The sequence below is a fragment of the Coptis chinensis genome, chromosome 4, assembly GCF_015680905.1.
Source record: "Coptis chinensis isolate HL-2020 chromosome 4, ASM1568090v1, whole genome shotgun sequence".
Classification (NCBI taxonomy): domain Eukaryota; kingdom Viridiplantae; phylum Streptophyta; class Magnoliopsida; order Ranunculales; family Ranunculaceae; genus Coptis; species Coptis chinensis.
The window spans coordinates 9,199,106-9,217,110 of NC_141459.1; the positions used below are offsets into that span (position 1 = coordinate 9,199,106).

Sequence of the window (18,005 nt, forward strand, 5' to 3'; positions counted from 1 at the left end):
TGAAGTGCTAGCTTTTTATATAAAGAAATTCATTCTATCTTGGGAGACAGTTTCCCATCAACCTTCAAGTACCGTGAGGGGGAAAATTTGTCTTAAGGACATAGAGTATCTACACTAGGCTCGGATTTAACTAAAAAATACAAGACATTTATAAAACAGAAGGTTTGTATAGTTTGGTAATTGGTAAAGAGTAAGTACAATTAAATTGTATATTCCTAACAAAACCAACAAAAATGCTACGTACATGACCGATCGAAAAATGTTGGCAACCATATATTTTGTTTCATTATGCCATACTTAGTTGTTTGGTTGTTAGGCCAATAGCCACCAACCTATATAGAGTTTTTACAACATTTATTGGAATTAATGTTTTATTCGTCATTTAAATAAACTAACTAGCTAGTGGTTGTCTACGCATCATACGTGATGAACAAACACTATACGAGTTGCATGTTGTATGTAGTTTTTCAAACAATCATGCATAATGTTACAATTACTCACATATCTTACATTTCTAATCTTGGAAGAGAAAATCAAGTTTTTTGAAGCAGTTCTATTAAGCAATCGTCTGTAAGGATCATTCTCCTTTTGAATTTCGCACAACACAAATGTTAGGTGCCCATTTAGATTATATTAGCAAAGTCAACAAGACAATAATATGGAGATAACTTTGGGTGATGATACATTTCGGTCATGTATGCAGGTGCCAACTAGCAAAGTTAATAAACTTTTGGGTGATGATACCAGAGGTCTGGGGTTCGAACCCCGCCAGCGTCAAAGAGTTATTAATCTCATTTAAAACATATTTGTTAATCAAATAATAATAATAATAAATAGAGATACAATATTATGATTGCTTATTAATTAAACATTTTCGTCGATTTAACATTTTCAATACAGCCTCAATATTTAAAACTCTTAATTTAAATATGTATTTAGATTTGTTTTCAAAATTTAACTAATCTTCCAACTTATTTTAGCTTTTGAAATTTAGATTTTAAAAATATTGTTGAAACAATCGGAAAACAAATTTGGATAATAAATTTTTTAGTGGTATCAGAACAAATACACGTGAGTCTATCATAAGTTGTTCTAAACAGCTCTGCCTATTTATGAGTGAGACAAAATGTTTCTCCAAAAGATATTTTTCAACAAAATATAATAATTATAAAAAAAAAAAAATTAAAATTAAAATTATCAATAAATTTGATTTCTTTCTTTTTACTCGCGATTTTGTATTACTGTTTATAATCTCGGTAAATAAAATCCAATGGTCATATTTTATTTGTAAATTCCAAAAGAAAACCATGCCTTTACATTTGTCATTTCATGATTAACAAATGATATGTTTGTATTTTCAAGGAAAACAGAAAAAAATACTGTACTAGTTGTACACTTGTACTGAAAAACTATATGACTATAGGGATCCCATGACTATATGTAAACGCACTCACCTCACCTTTCACTCCTCAAATCCCCCCCACTCTTTTAGCCAGCCGCCTGATCTCCCGCTCCATTGTTTTGTTGCAGACAAATTTTCTCCGCTGCAGAGTAAATAAAAAGATAAATAATAAACAAAAAAGAAGGCCATTTTATTTCTCTCTCCTTCCGACAAGTTGAAATCTCTTTTCTTTCGTGGCACTTGAAACCGCTAAACCCTCCCCTTAAAACCCTACACCTGTTTCTTTCTTCCATTCCTCTTCTCTCAACAAAAACAACACCCACAACACTCTTCTTCTTCTCTCTCTCTCTCTCTCTCTCTCTGCTTTAATCTCAAGGTTGAAATCTCTGCATGTTCTCTTCATCCGTGTTTTCTGTTAAAAACTTTCCAGCTAGCTATTGTTCAAACTTCAAATTCATTTTCTCAGTTTTTTCTTCTAGCTGAATCTACTAATGGGTTAAAAACTTGAAGGGCACCTCAACTTTGATTTTTTTCTTTAGATTTGAAGAAAGCAGAAGAAGAGATTATAACATGGCACATGGAAACTGGATTTCATTTTCACAAGCACCACTAGAAACTATAAGACCATATAATTATCAACAAAATCCATTTGAAAGTTCTACTTCATCAGATTATTCTTATCAGCAGCAATATCTTTTCAACAGCTTCTATGGAAATAACGGTAAGTTATTATACGTATTTGTCCATAGCCTGCTAGTGAATCTATACCCTTAAAATCCGGTTTAGTGAACTCAGTTATCTTGTCTGCATGTAACTCAGTCAACTTGAAAAAAACCACTTGAATACTACTGTTAGTTAGCTTATTTTGTTTTTATTTACAGAAAAAATTGTTATTTTGTTTCATTCTTCTTCATTGATTTGCAGATATCAAACAATCCCATTATCAAATCAATCCAAATACTGAAAAAACTGAAGAAGTAGGCGAACCCCAAGAACCCAACATTGGAGATTTTTCATACCTTGCTTCACATTTCCAACCAACAACAGTTCCAAAGCTTGAAGATTTCTTAGGTGGGCATTCATCATCTTTGAGTGAAACCCAAGAAGAATCTTCTTTAAGTAACGTTTATGAACAAGGCTCTCCAAGTCGGTTTATAGAACAAGATTTGAAAGGAATCACAACTGGGTTTCAAGCTATTTCTAATAACTCAAGTTCTGAAGTTGACGATTCATCAGTTTCAGCTGCTGCAGAAAGGAATATTAACCGGTTTTCTTCATGTGGGAACTTTCAGAGTAATAATAATAATAATAACTCGTTTGAATCAAGAAATAACGAGTTAATGGTCTTTGATAATGGTCCTCAAACTTTGTCTTTGGGTGTTGTTACTCAAAACTCCGGAAATAATGGTATCGTTTCGGTTGTTGTTGAACCCGAAACTCCCAAAAAAATTATTTCCGATACTTTTGGTCAGAGAACTTCTGTTTATCGAGGTGTTACAAGGTAAGTAAATTTTCATTTGTATCGGTATTTTGGCTTTTTGTAAATCCGATATTTGACAAATATCGGGTCATGCAGACATAGATGGACCGGCCGATACGAAGCGCATCTTTGGGATAATAGTTGTAGAAGAGAAGGGCAAAGTCGGAAAGGACGTCAAGGTAATTAATTGCATTCTTGATTCTTCTAGGGTTTATTGCATTTCTGGGAAAATAAGTAAAATTAGTCTGCATGGAGATCCGTGTAAAGGATCTAAGAGTGACAGCAAATGAGGATCTTAAATAAGATCTTAGTGAGATATGATGATGATTGATTGAATGGGTATCAGGTGTACGAATTTAGTTGTACTGTATCATCAGTATATCCAGTGAATTGATGTGCCGCCAATTTTTAGTACAAGGCCACAAGCTAATCTTGACCATTTTGAATTAATGTGTGTAGTCTAATCACTAGGACAATTATACTAGTTTAGTAATTTTCTTATTTTCACATTTAAAGTAAACTTTGACCAAAGAAAGTAAAATGTTCTGACAAAATTTGTTGACAAGACATAAGTCTCTGAAAATCTACAACTTTAAAACAACACAGAAAAGGAAGTGAGGAGATTGGAAATCAAATTCTATGTTACCTTTTTTTTTCCTGAAAATCTGGTAGGGAATTTGAACAGAATTTGAACACAAAGTGAGAAAAAAAGGGGTGTGGGGGATGAGTGAGGGAAACATATATTCTCTCTTTTTGGAATCCTATGGTATTATTAAACCCCCCCTCATATTTAGGGGTGGTACTTTTTTTCAGTCTTTTTTAAGTAGAAAGAGTAAGTGAAATGATATAATTCACGTGCTGATAAGCACATTGCTCATTCTTGCTGTTTAGAATCTGAAATTAAAGTGACTTTTTAAGTTATTGGTGTTGCTTCTTTGACTGTTGTTTTGGCTTGAAATGGAGGCATGCTTTTAACTAGTTACTTCTCTTCTATTGCATGAACATGTTGGATAATGGTGGGATCTTTGCTTTTGCTCTGCAGTGTATTTGGGTAAGTTGTTTATTCTGTTCTTTGTTCAATTTTTAAGTACTTGATGTTATGTAAATTGAATATGGTTGTACTTATTTCTGTTGTATGTTTAAGGTGGATATGACAAGGAAGATAAAGCAGCAAGGGCTTATGATCTAGCTGCTTTGAAGTACTGGGGTCCCACTGCCACTACCAATTTCCCGGTAAAATACACTTATAACTGTATAAGCCACATTATTTAATCTTTGCTGTCTTTGAATTTGATAAAGGAAAACTGATGTAGTGGTGTAACTGTGTCTTGGATAATAGAAGAATAGAAAAGAAATTTGTTATTGGATTGTTTTACACTTCTAGTATTATTAGTGCTGGTAGTTTCTTCGTGCTTTCTTTTATTGAGTTGAACCTTGAGGTTTTACTTTATTTCTTAGTTTCGTTTTCTGCTGATGGATACTTTATAACCAAGGTTGGAAGTTGGAACATATACCCCTCAGCCACTCTACTCTGTTATAATGTAGGACAGCTGCCATGTCATTGGACCCGGACTGTATACTAAAGGGTAGAGGCAGTATCCTTTTAATTGTTTATATGTCGCCTTATCGTTATTCGTATAGCTTCTAGGACTAAAGGGGCGACCATAGGTGCTTTACTGTGTATTACTGTTGTGTTGGCAAAGAGGAATGGCCTATAGCTTCTTTGATATCCTACTGGGCTGGTTCCCTTCCTGCTATGTTATTGTCAAACGGTAATGGCCTATGGCTTCTTTGATATCCTAATGGCCTACCTTGGGTGCTGTTTAGGCATAATTGATTATGGCCTGGTTCCCTTCTTGCTATGTTACTAAATTTGCTAGAACAAGAGCATGAGTTTTGGTACTAAGTTTGGATGTTTTTTTATTTAGGTGTCAAATTATACCAACGAGTTGGAAGAAATGAAGAATATGACAAAGCAAGAGTTTATAGCATCACTGAGAAGGTACAAAACCTTTTTTTTTTTTTTTTTTTTTTTTTGAAAAAAACACCACGATTGTGAGAATGTAATTGAACATTATTTTGAATATTGTTACTCCTAACCTTCAGGAAAAGCAGTGGTTTCTCAAGAGGAGCTTCTATCTACAGAGGAGTGACCAGGTGAGCAACTTAAATATATACTTTTTGTTACATGGTGTGCCGTAAGGTTATACTGGAGCGTCCAGGTATTGTAATTTGTACGTCTAATGAAGTGGTTTTATGCTCTTGCAGGCACCACCAACAAGGGAGGTGGCAAGCTAGGATTGGAAGGGTTGCGGGGAACAAAGATCTCTACCTTGGCACATTTGGTAAAATACGTTATTACATATCCTCTGCTTTGTGGTACCACCCAGTGCATCCTGCAATGTTTATCAGGATTGTTTGATTTTGTATCAAGTTGTCCGTAAATGTGTTTGGAGCTTACTTTTGCTGCAGTTATATTTTCATTTGAAACGTTGAGGTCATCACTTTCCCCTTTTTAATGAGATATTGCTGCTAGACTCAGTTTGTTAATAAGACACATGCCTATTTGCAGGGACTGAAGAGGAAGCAGCTGAGGCTTACGATATAGCAGCAATAAAGTTCAGGGGCCTGAATGCAGTAACAAATTTTGAGATGAACCGATACGATGTTGATGCCATTGCCAACAGTGCGCTTCCTATTGGTGCAGCAGCCAAACGCCTTAAGCTCTCTCTTGAAGCTGAAGCTGAAGCTGCTATACCGATAACGAACCATGATTTTCAGCGATCTCAGAGCAGCAATAGCAGCGCCAGTATTGTTGCCCTACCTAATGTCTCTTGTGGTGTCTCCTATGATACTGCTTCTGCAGCTCTGTATCACCAGAACCTTCTCCACCACTACCATTCCAATGCAGTTGGTTCTTCGGACTCCACCTCATCCACTGCTATACCTCTATTGCCGCAGCCAGAATATTGTAGCCGGAACTTCTTGTATGGCCTTAGCACCCCTATCAACATGGACAACCAATTCAGCAACAACCAACCAAACATCAACTACCCGCCTTGGAACATTGGTTCGTCTTCCAACTGACAAGATCGGCGAGAACGTCCCAAATTAGTCTTTTGCTTCTTGATGTTTATAATGACTTTGAGCGTTTCTTGTCCTCTCGAATGACCTTATTAGGAGTTACCTTAGGTGTAAGGCTGACCAATACTAGTGGTTTAGTTCAGTTTGCTAAGATTGGTTAGCCTTACCTTTAAAGTGTAAGGCTGACCAGTCTGCTTAGGAGAATTGGGAAGAATTTTGGGAGAATTTTGTTTTCCATTTCAAACCTACTAGCTGTGATTCCGTTCGTTCCTATGCTGTATATGAATGGTCAATCAATGAATTTAGGTAGGGGACCAACATTTTGTTTATTGTTTATATTTGAAATGCTTGGTGCTTTGTTCTTCAATATATACTTTTATGCAAGAATAGAACTAGAAGATGAACATCCCGTAATGTAATGTTACACTTGTATTGAAGACAATCAATTAGAAACTAGAAGATCAACATACCGGAAACGTAATTTTACAGTTGTATTTGACACATACTGTATGTCTATATAAGCCTTGTGGATGATGTCGTGTTATGTTCCTTAAAGAACTTACGTTAGTACGCAATTGCATGAAATATTGCTTGGAGAGTAAACTGTGTTGCAGGTTATGTCAATCTGACTGTATCTTGAAATGTTTGCTGTTGCAGTCAATTTGTTTTCTAAAGTTCTGTTTCTCTTTTCCATGAAAATCTGGCTAATCTGTCACCAGTATTTGTTTTTTGGTTGAATCTGTCACCAGTATTACTACGCTTCCAAAGGAATTAAAAAGTACCGGAAGAGTGCAGTTCTTGATATAGTGAACTGGAGAACCCCTATTGTTATTTTGACGATGTTCTCTGGTACTGCGTTGAAGAAGGCCCGTTGATAAGCTGCATATACAAATTTCCAGTGATTAGCAAACATTCCAATTACGTCATCCAAATGATCCCGTTGCGCGCACACACAAAATTATATATCCATGAGATGATACTGTTGGAATCTCTAAGTGTATTTCGAAATACTTGTGAGTGTGTGCAAAGTGGAGGAGATGAACCATATGTGTTCTCTCCACTTTAGTGCATAGTAGATAGTCCCACATTGGTTATCCACCACATCGGGTAGGGTTGGGGCCCGGGCTTGGGCTTCTTGTTGTGGGTAGTGGTTTTACCAATAGCTTTAAACTTGTTTTGCCTTTTTCTTGAGCGGCAAGTTTGGTGTTCTATTAGGAGTTGGTCTCTCTTTCTCCTAACCTCTATAAATAGGTGAGTCCATAGAGAAAAAGACTTGATCGAGAACTCAACTGAAACGTAAAACTCAAACCAGTCTTTTTCTTCTTCTTTCTTCTTCTGTCGGCCCTTGAGAGAGTTATATTCTCGTTTCTAGAGGGTACCGTTCTAGTGCAAAGTCAAAAGTTGTTAACCATTGAATCTGTGGAGGAAGACGCCATTTTGCCTTCGCACCATTGGAAGGGGAAATCTTTCCTTAAGGGCGACGACTAATCCACCTTGGTTATGGTTAAATTGTCCTTGTTTCTTTATTGCTAATGTTCCTTCTATTCTACTTTAGTTTGCGTGTTCATACAACTATTCTAACAATCTTAAGGAAAGATTTTTTGTAGTAGAACAAAGGAGAGTGCTTTAATCGACAATCAAAAGATAAGTCTTTTACTTTGAGTTATTGTTTGTGTTATTGGGTTATGAATTTAGAAATTTTCTAATAATTTTCGTTTTTGATAGGGAAACCAATTAAAGATTGAATATTTATTGATCTTTTGTGGTTTATCAAACCCTATATGGTTGTAGACTTTTCTCCTACGTTTGTGGGAGTCAAATATGAGATTTCTATCAAGAAAAACGTCAAAGTTCGTCTTTTTTTTGACAGCTGCGTCACTCGTTACGGAAACTGCTATAACTTTCAGCTCAGAGCTTCGGTTTTGCAATCCGCTTCTTGCGTTGGATAGCTGATTCAAAGAGCTTTCCAGTGGTATAAGGCTTGATACCCAATTCGTCCTGAGCTGGTTCAGAATTACAGTTCTTTTGAACTGTTTTTCTAGAAGGAGGAAAATATGGTAATCCGATTTTTCAATCGGTTAGGTATGATTCTTTCACTCATTGCAATTCTTTTGGTTTGATTATATGGTGATATTCTTGCCTTGAGTTGCATGCTAGTTTTTCTTAGGAGGGAAATTCTAAGCTTAAACTTCTTTAATAACCTAGTCAACAAATTATACGTGTTTATCACTAAAATATTAATTGGTTTGACTAGAAGTAGTTTGATATTATTTTCTTTGTACATATGTAGATGTATGTAGATGGTCTAAGAGAGACCTTAAGATAGTTAATATCAACCACACTCAAATCTTGGATAGTAATTATAATGTATTCAATGCATAATTGCTTACCTTTATTAAATTGAGCGTGTTGTTAGGCGATGGGTATAATAATTATTGTTGTTGAAAATACATGTTAGATGAAGTAACTTGTAGCTTATATCTAATATAGCATATGTTAAAGTTGTGTAGCATGCTAGTTTTGGATATTAATCATCGTGGATGGATTTACTTTAAACTTGATAATAGTTTATTGGTAAATTTTTCTAGTTGAAGACATTAATGGGTTGAGCCATTAGATGTTGTGGTAGTACTTGAGGTCTTGTTAATAGGGTATCCTATCTTACTTGAGCTCATGTAAAAAGAGGGGTGAAGTCCTCAGGTTGTTTTGCATATTAGGTGGCTAGATTTGCTTAAATATCGTGATTTTTGTTGTGAGGGTACAGTTAAAGTTTACTTTTCACGAACCTATGATATGATATTTACCATGTTTGGCATGAATGCATTATTTAACATTGACATGAAGTTTAACCATGTCATATATTATTAAGTAATGAGTATCGTTTACTGAGAGGAAACAATATGGGAAACAATTATATCCTCCTAAACCTAATTTAGTCAAGGAGATGTAAGGTTATGAATTGTCTTCTTAGACAATATCCTCCAAATGACTATTTTAGACAAAGAGATGATGTATTTGTGGATTGTCTTATTAGGCATTATCCTCCTATGACTATGGATAAATAGCTAAGATGATGTACAAGTGCGTGGATTGTCTCCCTATGATAGTTGGAATGTTGAATGATGAAAAGAAGGATGATAATGATATTATCTCGGGTAAAACCCTTTTCATCTGATTCTTCTATTCTTTAAGATTCATTAGAATCTTTTGTGGATTTCCTTTCATATAGATAACATGAACATAATATGACTATGTTTATATGAGAAGTAATCATAGACTTGAGTAAAATATATTCTTGTCATAATAGTGCATTTTATTGTTGTTGTTTCTTTTAGTGTTTGTAGAAAATTATAATGTGTTTTGCATGTAAGTTTGATTAGGTTGAGTAACTATTGAACTGTGGGGGTGGTGACCCATATGCATAACATCTTTTTACCATAGTTCATCTCACAAGATAATTGGAAATACACTGAACTACAAAGTATGGAAAGGTCTTGGGCCTATCCAAAAATGCTTCAAAATGTGGGGGGTGTCTTGCCAAGGCTATTGTGAATGAATCTAAAAGAAGTCTTTTTGAGACCTAGAATTATCTAGTAGATATTCATTGGTGAAACTCATAATAGTGATGTTTGTTTTTGGGTTGTCATGAGTGATAACAATTTTGTAGATACCACACTATTATTGAATGTCTTATATGCTAATTTTATTTGAGGTTGTGCTTTTCGAGAAATCGCATAGAGTGGTTGAATGTTCATAATGAACTGCATAAGATAATCCCATTATTTTGCACAAGAAATTTGGAAGACTATCAATGAGTATTTCCACCATTCACGGTGATGATGTTTATATGTTTTCGAGGAAGATTCATTAACCTATAAGGAAGTTGTAAATCTATGAGAAGTGTCCTTTTTGAAGGATACACTCTCTAAACCGGACTCTTGATTTGGGGGATCTATAGGTTGAATTGGATCTTCAAAAGAAAACTAAAACGTGATAGTTGTATTGCAACATACAATGCTAATAATAATAGCCAAGGGGTTTCAATCGAGGAGACAAGATTTATACTATTTTGAAACCTTGCTCATATAACTAGAATTTCTTCTACGAATTCTAAAGACTCTAGTTGAGTAGTTGTCATGGAACTACAATACCAAGTAGTACCCGTGATGAATGGAAGGTATACAATTTAGTTAAATCTTTGTATGAGTTGATTCAAGCCTATAAATGGCATGAGCAATTCAACAACATATTAGTGTCATATGGATGTCAAAGTACCGTTGTTGATAAAAAAATGTACTTTCTTTAGAGCAAAGCAAGACATATGTGTTAATCTCTCTTTGTTTAGATGATTTAATATCATGAGTGCTAGCATTGAGAATGTGTATGAGACAGAGAAATTTCTATTTGAAAACACATCATAAACCGTCATTGAAAATGATAGTTTATTATGTTGTTAAACTCATTTTCAGAATCGCTATATTCAGGTTGTCAAGATGTTGACGTTTGAATATGGTTGAAGGCCACAACAGCACCTTAAACCGGACCGGCGGATGGTATAGGGGAATTTCGGGCACTACAGAATTGAATTACTGGTGAATATAGGAATTAAAACTCATGTTGGTCTCATTATGTTGTTATAACACTTAGTAGAAATATTTTTCATTGAAAAGTATGGGTATTATGATAGTAAGCATGTGTTAACACCTTTTGTGGCAAATATCCATCTTATGAAAAATAATCTCCTTGTGTTTTCTCATACTAAATATGTCAATATCAATGGTAGCCAATTGTACTTGATGGATAATGTATGTGAGACATGACATTGCCTACATTAATGGTATACTGAGCTGATAACCCATTGTGTCCTTATAAGGAACTTTGATGTATATTGTCAGATTATCCAAGTACTATAGCAGAGCCATTGATTATGGATCGATATTTAGTAGATTTCCATCATTGTTAGAAGCGGTAATATGTTATAAATTTGGATCCAAGAATGTTTATGTGTTTACCTTTGGTGGAAATTGAGTGTCTTGGATATCATCCAAGTTTAATCGCCTTAGAAAAGGCATGTGATGATGCCGAGTGGGTTAGCAACCTCTTGGCAAATCTTCCCATTGGCTCTAAACAACCTCGATGTGTATATGCTTTTTTAACCGCCTCATTGCAATAGCTAAGACATGTTATCTTATGTGCAATGGGAAAAGAATACATGTAAGTTGAGATATAACTTAATCAGCAACCGCTAGAGATTATGTTAGGTTGGACTTAGTTTGGCCACATTTCTAACCACCACTTCTTTGGAGGCAAGTGGTTATAAGTCGAGGGGATGGGACTTTTGCCTAGATAGATTAACAATCGACGGCAACCCCACCTATGTGATTGGAGATCCCATGAAGTAGGTTCAAAGGGAAAAACAAGTCACCTCGCCGCCCGGTATGCTATGTCTTTCTTTGAGGCGCCCCACCCTATGACTAGATAGCATTATTGTATACTTTGTATAACTTGAATAGCAATGAGAAAAGGATGAGTTATTTTACTCTTAATGGAATCCATAGTCCATTATTTTTATGAGATAGTGTATTTTAACCGCTATGTACACTTGATGGATATCCACCTACGTGAATGTAGAACTGGTCGGTTCTTATGAGTATTCGTGCAAGTACTCTAGAGCATTCACATAACACAGGCGTATGAAGGGCCAAAAAAAAACCGCAACGCAATAACGGGCATATAATGAAAGAGCAATGTGGGTGCATGTCCTCTATTTTACTACAAGGGAATGTTGGTTCAAAGATTTTTAATCCACCACTTTCAATATTATAAGACATGTTACCCTATGGACCGTTCAAGCCCGAAAAGCACCAGATTATCTTATGCATTGTTTTTTTCGATTCTCTCTCGGCATTTCGTTAACCCATTTCTTTTGTAATATCTTATTCCAAAATAGTGGGGGACTATTAGTATTTTGAAATAGTGGGGATTGTTGGAATCTCTAAGTGTATTTTGAAATACTTGTGAGTGTGTGCAAAGTGGAGGAGATGAACCATATGTGTTCTCTCCACTTTAGTGCATAGTAGATAGTCCCACATTGGTTATCCACCACATCGGGTAGGGTTCGGGCCCCGGGCTTGGGCTTTCACTGCTTGTTGTGGGTAGTGGTTTTACCAAAAGCTTAAACTTGTTTTGCCTTTTTCGAAAGCAAAGAAGTTTCGGTTGTTCTATTAGGAGTTGGTCTCTCTTTCTCCTAACCTCTATAAATAGGACTGTGAGTCCATAGAGAAAAAAAGACTTGATCGAAAACTCAACTCGAGAAACGTAAAACTCAAACCAAATCCTTTTCTTCTTCTTCCCCTTCTCCCGTAGAGAGAGTTATATTCACTGTTTCAGAGGGTAGGGTAGTTAAGTGCAAAGTCAGTTTGCTGTTAACCATTGAATCTGGAGGAAGACGCCATCGTTGCCTTTCTCGCACCATTGGAAGGGCGAAATCTTTCCTTAAGGATGACTAATCCGCCTTTGGTTATTCCCGCCATCTTCTGTCCCTTGTTTTTTTATTCTATCGCTCCTTCTATTCTACTTTTATTCTTTGTGTTCATACAACTATTCTAACAGATACAAGGTTAAATAGATTTTGCTAAATGGTATTTAACTTAAAATACAATTAGACATTACCTTGAGCGTTATTTTTCTCATGGTTCTGTTGGAGCTCAATGAAACAAAAGCATACCACAGTTGTTAGGAGACCCACAAGTGTACAAAGAAACAAAGTTTTCCTCATGCTTTTTGAGTTGTCTATTTTTTTCCTTACTCAAAACCTTTCAATTCTTTTTTTCTGGGTCACGTGAAATGAAAAACCAATTCACTTCTTGTTACTTCACTCTAGTAAAGAAAAAAATGCAAAATATAGGAGAAGATGAGAGTGTGAGACTGACTAAAGATCCGGGGTAAAGAGTCTGTTTATAAGTAATTCGACTTGACTATTCTACACGCTTTCATAAATAGGCCTTGTATGAAAAGTTTCTTCATGGGCCATCTTCTTAAATTGTTGGGGAAATGTCTTTCTATTTTGTACTTTTGTAGTGGGGACTAATGTCTTTGCGTATAATTGGATCCGTTCTCTACAAGAAGTATTATCATCAATCAGATGAATCCGTCAAGGCTTCAAGCTTAAACTTAAAGATAATAGCAGAATTTCTTTTCTCCATTTCTTTAATTTCAATTTTGTGGGATATATTGTATTTTTTTTCAATTTTCATTTCTGTTAATTAGTTAATACATTTGTGTATATAAGTCTGAGAATTGGAAGAGAAATATGTAAGTTTTACGTTTATCTCAAATTTTAGGTAATTCCATACAAAATATTTTGGGACTATAAGATCCATCCACAGTGACGCGCTTGAGGTCTATCAGAAGGAATGACGGGACCGTGAATAATATACTTGGGGCACAAGTATCTCAATATTCCTCTGAAGTTGGACTGAAAACCACACCGGGATTTATTTTAGGAAGGTCAATACTTGCCGTGGGGAGGAGAAAAATTCCGCCTTAATCATCTCCTTTATTCTATTATTATTAAGCAGAATCTCTAGCTTGTTCTATCAATTTGGTAGGAAGTCAAACTTATTGGATGATGAAAATTTAAGATTCTATTATAAGTACACATAAAACATAATATGAGGACATTTCTAATGGAAGGTGTAAATTGTTTAAAGTGTAAAATTTACACTCTAAATGTCAAAAACATGTTTCCAATAGTGGGTGTAAATCCCAGGTGATAAACTAATAGTTAATAGAGAGGGTGAGGAATTCTCCATCCGGCTATTAGTTAATAAACATCTCGGGAGTCACTTGAAGTAACGTCCCAATTAAAAAGAAATTCGGACGTCACTTAAACGACTCACGTTTGTTTTAATTTTTTTAGAATGGTAACGTTTGCGACGGGTAAAGACCGTCATTTATTGGTTGGGCCAGTTTTAATAAACTATGGACGTTACTCAAAGTGACGTGAGTTTTATTTCTTTTTTTAGTTAAACCACTTGCGACGTACTTTGATCGTCGTTTTTTTTTTAATTTTTTAATTTTACAAACTCTTAAACTTTGTTGCATTGGATACCATTTTGGATGTGAAAACTATTAATGTGTAAGAGGGATCATAAAATCCTAATGGCACTTATGTGAAAGTGTATATATACACTCTCTATTGGAGATGCCCTAAGTCGTATAACCCACAATACAATTAGGGCTTCAACGGACCGGACTTGAACATGACTCACCTATGTCTAGGTCCCAGCCCAAATTATATTAACATTTAGAAGGTCCAAGCCCAACATAGGTCCTGTTGGGCATGATCAAATTCGGCCCTAGCCGATAAGATTACACGGAAATAGTTAACATTTTTGTGATTTCTCAAAAAGAAAATAAAATTGAGTATAACAAGAGTCAAACCCATGTTTTATGTGTGGCACTACATCACTAATCCACCAAGCCTCAAACTTTTTATATATGCTAATAGTTGAAAATGTACTAGTATTTAATTGAAAAACTAACAAAATTATTTTAGTTTTCGGACGGGGCTGTTATCGGATCGGACTAGAGTATGTCCAGAACTGGCCCAATAATACTATCGGATAATATTTAAGATCTAAGTCCATATCTTATTGGCTCGGATTCAATCTGGTTTCAGGCCTGGCCCAGCCCATTGACAACCCTAAATGCAATAGGGGGATGTGCTGGAAGGATTGAAGGAAGGGTGAAGGACACCAATACTACTATAGAAATGAATTTACTTGGATGATACCATCATTGTGCAGAACGTGATTGGCTACAACTCTAACTGAAATCTCATCCCTACACTCATGTGTCACTCGACCAGAAGATAAACCTCTTACAGACGCACCATTATTATACAGTACTCAGACAAAAATGAACATACTTCGAAGTTTCATCTGTCCTAACTCAGGTACAGTAGATTAATGCAAAGGTCCTACATTCAAGGAGAAAAACGGCTCTAACACGTTAGATTATCGGAAAAGAAAAAGAAAAAGAAAAAGAAAAAAAAAACGGGCGGTTCTACCACGTTAGAGCTGTCCTGACTGGGACTGTTAATAGGTTTCCATAACCGACCCGAACCAAATGGATAAAAAATAGTTTGGGTTTTGGTAATTTAGTTTGCTACTGATTTGAAACCAAACCAATAAGATATTGGTTTGATTTCGGATAAGATACTGGTTTGATTTCGGATTTGTCTTTTACCGAAACCGATTTGAATCCGAACCGATAAGAATGTTTATCAATTGTGTGGCTGAAATTAATCAATTTAATTTAAGATTTAATTGATTTTATGGTTTTCGGTTCAATTCGGTTTTGAATGAAATATAATATTATCGGTTTGGTTTCGGGTTCCAAATTTTCTTATCGGTTTGGATTTGTATTTTCTAAAATCCAACCCAAACCGATTTATTGACAACCTCGTCTTAGTCTTGTAGAGTGTCCCATCCAAGGACTAAAATATCGATATCGGTTAATATATTGGTGTACCCAAAAACCAATATATATGGAATATATATGATATATCCATTTTTTTTTGACCAGTCCAAACTATTTAAAATATCGGAAATATATTGAAAATATCAAATTTATATTAAAAAATAGTAAAAAAATCAAATGATATATATCATAAATATCAATTATCTCGACAATATAAAGTTTTATATCAAAAATTCCGATATATATCGAAAAAAAAGAATTCTATATTCGGTAGATATATATCGAAAATATCAATATATTGGTATACCAAAATACTAATAATATATCAGTGATATATCGGATATATCGGCGATATTTTGGTCCATAGCCCCACCTGTCACATCTTCCAAAAACTCTACAATTATAGTGGGAGGAACTTCTGAACCCGAAGTCGTGAGTTATCTGGATTTTGGTTCAATGGGTGCTTCCAAAAAAATGAACATCTCAGACTTTCCAGCCCATTGCTCAAAGTACATAAAAAAACCGAGCACTTACACAACTTATGCAAAGGTCCTACCCCACTTTAAAGAGAATAACAAGTCTATCCTGATAGCAACTGTCGACGGAATTTCCGTCTTCCCCACCTATGGATAAATATGGGGGAGGAAATCCTGGTCAACACTCAACTGGAATTTGCCTCAGTGGGTACTCGCAAATACATGACGAGAGCTCGAGGTTTTGTCTATAGTAGGTCTAAATAGATCCCAAACGGGAAGAATGTTTCCTTCTCCTTACAGATATAGGGAAAGAGGAAACCCAAAATACTCCTGACAACCTCTTTGTAATTTGGCTCAATAGGTACTCTCAATAGCATGAAAATATCTCCAGGTTCCGTCCATCATCTCAAGTAGCTAACAGACCAAGAAACTTTACGATTAATGCTACAAAAATGTTACCTCCTATCATCAACTATTGGGTTGAGTTTTGTTGCCTAGAGAAGTCCTCCCTACAGGGCATCTTGCAGGTCAGGAGGAATGGCGAGTCTGTCAACAATCTCATTCTAATTCTAGAATTTTCTTCACTATCTTGAGTTGACGGAAGTCAAGCTAAAACATTCTACCAGTGCTGGCATAATGCCATGAACTGAAGGGGTTAAATCATAATGTCTTAAAAGGTATTGGTTTGTAATTGGTGAAATCAACCGAGTTTGAAGCAGTCCCATTTGAGGCTACGATGTTCCAGTTGGTTTTTTCCCGCACATTCTTGTAACTTCTCTCTACCGCTAAGCTTCTCCTCCTTTAATCAATATAAGCGGCTAAGCGCTTTACAGAATGAAACAAGTTAAAGGGAAGAAGGTAAGCTAATGACTTCAAGGATGAAGATCACAACTACATGTGTGATAAACTTAAATATGTACTCTTCATACCTATCAAAGGAGGAAAGGAGTATTGTGAAGCTTGTAAGTTACTACTTACTTCACAAGGAAACCCACCTTCTAAACACTGATGATGATTATATATTAGACGATATTATCGCTTATATCCATCACTCCGCTTTAGCAATCAAAGTAATAGTACAAGAAAAGGTAAACTAGCATAAAAGAAATATGTTATTTACTAAAAAATTTCTTAGATATAAACTAGGGTTTGGCAGACCACCACGGTGCCACCTGTATACTAATCATCAAGATCTTACTTGAGTTGTTCCTGCTGCATCATCCTTTACAATAACCATATAAAGCCTTTTCTAATGGAGGACCAACAAAACATACACTATTACATACATCCAAGCTTAGGCTACAATATACTCGATCTGCCCTATTTTATTCTTGTAGGAGAGGTCTATCTTCAAAAAATGTCAAGATATTGGGAACAGAAACTTTAGTCCAATTATGAAGCAAGACATTTGGAATCGTGGACTATTTTTAAAGGGAATTCTCTTAACCAGAAACTCTTACTAAAGTGACTAGCCGATGCTGAAAGGCAACAATTAAGAAAATAAAATGACCCAAATTCATATAAATTTCCAGAAAAGATTCATCTAAGCAGTGACTTCCATTACACACTCTTAAAACAGAACTTTTTCCCCTCCCCCCCTCCCCTATACAACTTTCTCAAGAACTGGAACTGTATTAAGCAGGATATCTTGGCACTAAATCAGGCATATATCGATCTTTCAAGTTTCATCTAGCCTTCCTGTCCATATATCGGCAAATACTGGTTATCAGGCATCCAAATTTGAAAATAAACTTATATTTCAAAGATTCAGAATACGTTTGTGGGTCTATCTGTCAATCTTCTCATGCTTTCGCTTTTCACACTCTCACACTCCTAACTGACTCACCGTCTAGGCTGAACATGTGTGGCACACTCACCCTTTCTTCGGCTCCGCCTCATACCAGTATGGGTGTATGGCAATTGTATACTAGTAGCACCTTTAATTCTAGCGTAATAGTGTTAACATCGTGTCACACGGTCACACCTAAACAGTATTTTAATAACACCTACACCTTTAGCACTAAAGCACTATGCTTCACTGCCCATTTTCTATCTCCAAGTCTAGTTAGTTTCTAGC

The 18,005-nt window shown here is 35.6% G+C and overlaps 1 protein-coding gene and 1 long non-coding RNA gene across 2 annotated transcripts; one reads left to right on the forward strand and one right to left on the reverse strand.

The window, feature by feature from the left end:
• Nucleotides 1-1,515: 1,515 nt before the first annotated feature.
• Nucleotides 1,516-6,350, forward strand: LOC147501719 (AP2-like ethylene-responsive transcription factor AIL7). The gene is made up of 9 exons (XM_086606733.1): nt 1,516-2,123; nt 2,327-2,903; nt 2,979-3,061; nt 3,925-3,933; nt 4,027-4,115; nt 4,811-4,884; nt 4,989-5,039; nt 5,151-5,227; nt 5,455-6,350. The coding sequence occupies exons 1-9, from the start codon at nt 1,973-1,975 to the stop codon at nt 5,967-5,969; spliced, it is 1,626 nt and encodes a 541-aa protein (XP_086462859.1). The 5' UTR covers nt 1,516-1,972; the 3' UTR covers nt 5,970-6,350.
• A 27-nt stretch (nt 6,351-6,377) lies between these two features.
• On the reverse strand, nt 6,378-12,882 carry LOC147501720 (uncharacterized). The gene is made up of 2 exons (XR_015221438.1): nt 12,639-12,882; nt 6,378-6,845 (listed from the first exon to the last, which is right to left on the reverse strand). It is a non-coding gene; the product is annotated as an uncharacterized LOC147501720 (long non-coding RNA).
• Between the last annotated feature and the right edge of the window lie 5,123 nt (nt 12,883-18,005).

Coding starts and splice junctions, on each gene's coding strand:
- LOC147501719 (XM_086606733.1), top strand. CDS start 1,973: ATGGCACATGGAAACTGGATTTCATTTTCACAAGCACCACTAGAAACT. Junction 4,116..4,810: donor CTGCCACTACCAATTTCCCG/GTAAAATACACT, acceptor TTTTTTATTTAG/GTGTCAAATTATACCAACGA. Junction 5,228..5,454: donor TCTCTACCTTGGCACATTTG/GTAAAATACGTT, acceptor GCCTATTTGCAG/GGACTGAAGAGGAAGCAGCT.